At 45.2% G+C, this 1,335-nt stretch overlaps 1 protein-coding gene across 1 annotated transcript in view; it reads right to left on the reverse strand.

Annotated features, from left to right (window-relative positions):
* Positions 1-312: 312 nt before the first annotated feature.
* The window catches only part of LOC101851555 (LIM/homeobox protein Lhx5), a gene marked incomplete at both ends in the record, with an annotated part of 35,233 nt that continues 34,210 nt past the window's right edge, over positions 313-1,335 (reverse strand). Inside the window, 2 exon segments of the mRNA XM_013090590.1 lie at positions 313-415; positions 782-874. Of these exon segments, the coding sequence (XP_012946044.1) occupies positions 313-415; positions 782-874 (196 nt within the window).

Consider the following 1,335-nt stretch of genomic DNA (forward strand, 5'->3'; position numbering starts at 1 on the left):
CTTTCAGTTCGCAAAACACGAGTCATAGATCTTGGGAACAAAACTAGCCGTCTGCTGAAGCTATAAATTGTTGTTGTTGTCGTTGTTGTCGTTTTTGTTGTTGTTGTTGTCGTTTTTGTAGTTGTCGTTGTTGTTGTTGTTGTTGTTGTTACTGCTGCTGTTGCTGTTGTTCTTGATTCGCTGTGGGAAGACTCCACTGGAAAGCTAACGCTCTCTAAAAGCGCCGTAAAATGTTACTATTTTCTCACTGGGCTCCCAGAAATAACAGTAGCGCTTGTCACCTATGGGCGACTTTCTGTCCCAAGCACGCACCGACGCTCAGGTGCCGGGAGAAGGCGTTTATCACTCCACTGTGGGCCACGGCGACCTTGACTTTAGGGGACAGAGTGCGGCCTGGTAGACCAGACACTGTTGGCTAGGGGATATGTGAAATATGGGCGCGGATGGACAGAACAGGTTATGTCCTCCCCCCCAGCCCACTTCACCCTTACTCATCCACCCACCCCCAAACGCATCTAAACCCACCAACTCTCCAACCAACACTCAACGACTTTTACCATAACTAAACTCCAATCCACGCCACAAATCCACCCCGATATTCTTTATCCCTCTGTTTCCTTCCTTGTTTACCTCCCTGTTGTTCTTCCCTCTTTGAGCCTCCCCATGTCCGTCGCCCCCCAAAACCCTACTACTACCCCCTAAATAAAACAAGTTGTCAAGTCTGTGACTATATCCTGGGCCTGGTGGGATGTTCAAACACATGCGCCTCTCTCTCTCCTACTCTGCCAGTATAATCCCAGCGCCAGGTTCTGTACGGGGGCCTTTGTAACACAGCGATGACAGGGGTCAGTGGCCGATCATCGAAACACGATCTCTTCTCGAACAGACAGAACAGAATCGAGGGGGAAAAGACTCTCGGCATAACAGGATAAAGGGCTGACTGAATGGTTGCTAGCGCTGTCTGTGTACGGCACACATTATGTTTTATGTAGTCTCTGAAAACGGCTGTGTATGCAAATTATAATGAATGTATTTATGTATGCATATATGCTGTCGACGAACCTGCTTAAGTGACTACCTGTTCAAGACATTCACCAATATAAACGACCCCGTCTCACTACCCCTTTGCGTTTTATATAAATTATAGCTACCTATATGTCTACATATCAATCTACTTATCTATCTTATATTATATATATTTGTTGACCGATAACAACTCTGGGATAATAAAGTATTATCGTATCTTATCTTATCCTATCTTCTCGAAAGGACAAGAAAGTAAATTATTCCTGATCTGGATTTAAACCTCGGACTTCCACATGACAACTAGTATAG

The sequence above is a fragment of the Aplysia californica genome, unplaced genomic scaffold (assembly GCF_000002075.1).
Source record: "Aplysia californica isolate F4 #8 unplaced genomic scaffold, AplCal3.0 scaffold01354, whole genome shotgun sequence".
Lineage (NCBI taxonomy): Eukaryota > Metazoa > Mollusca > Gastropoda > Aplysiida > Aplysiidae > Aplysia > Aplysia californica.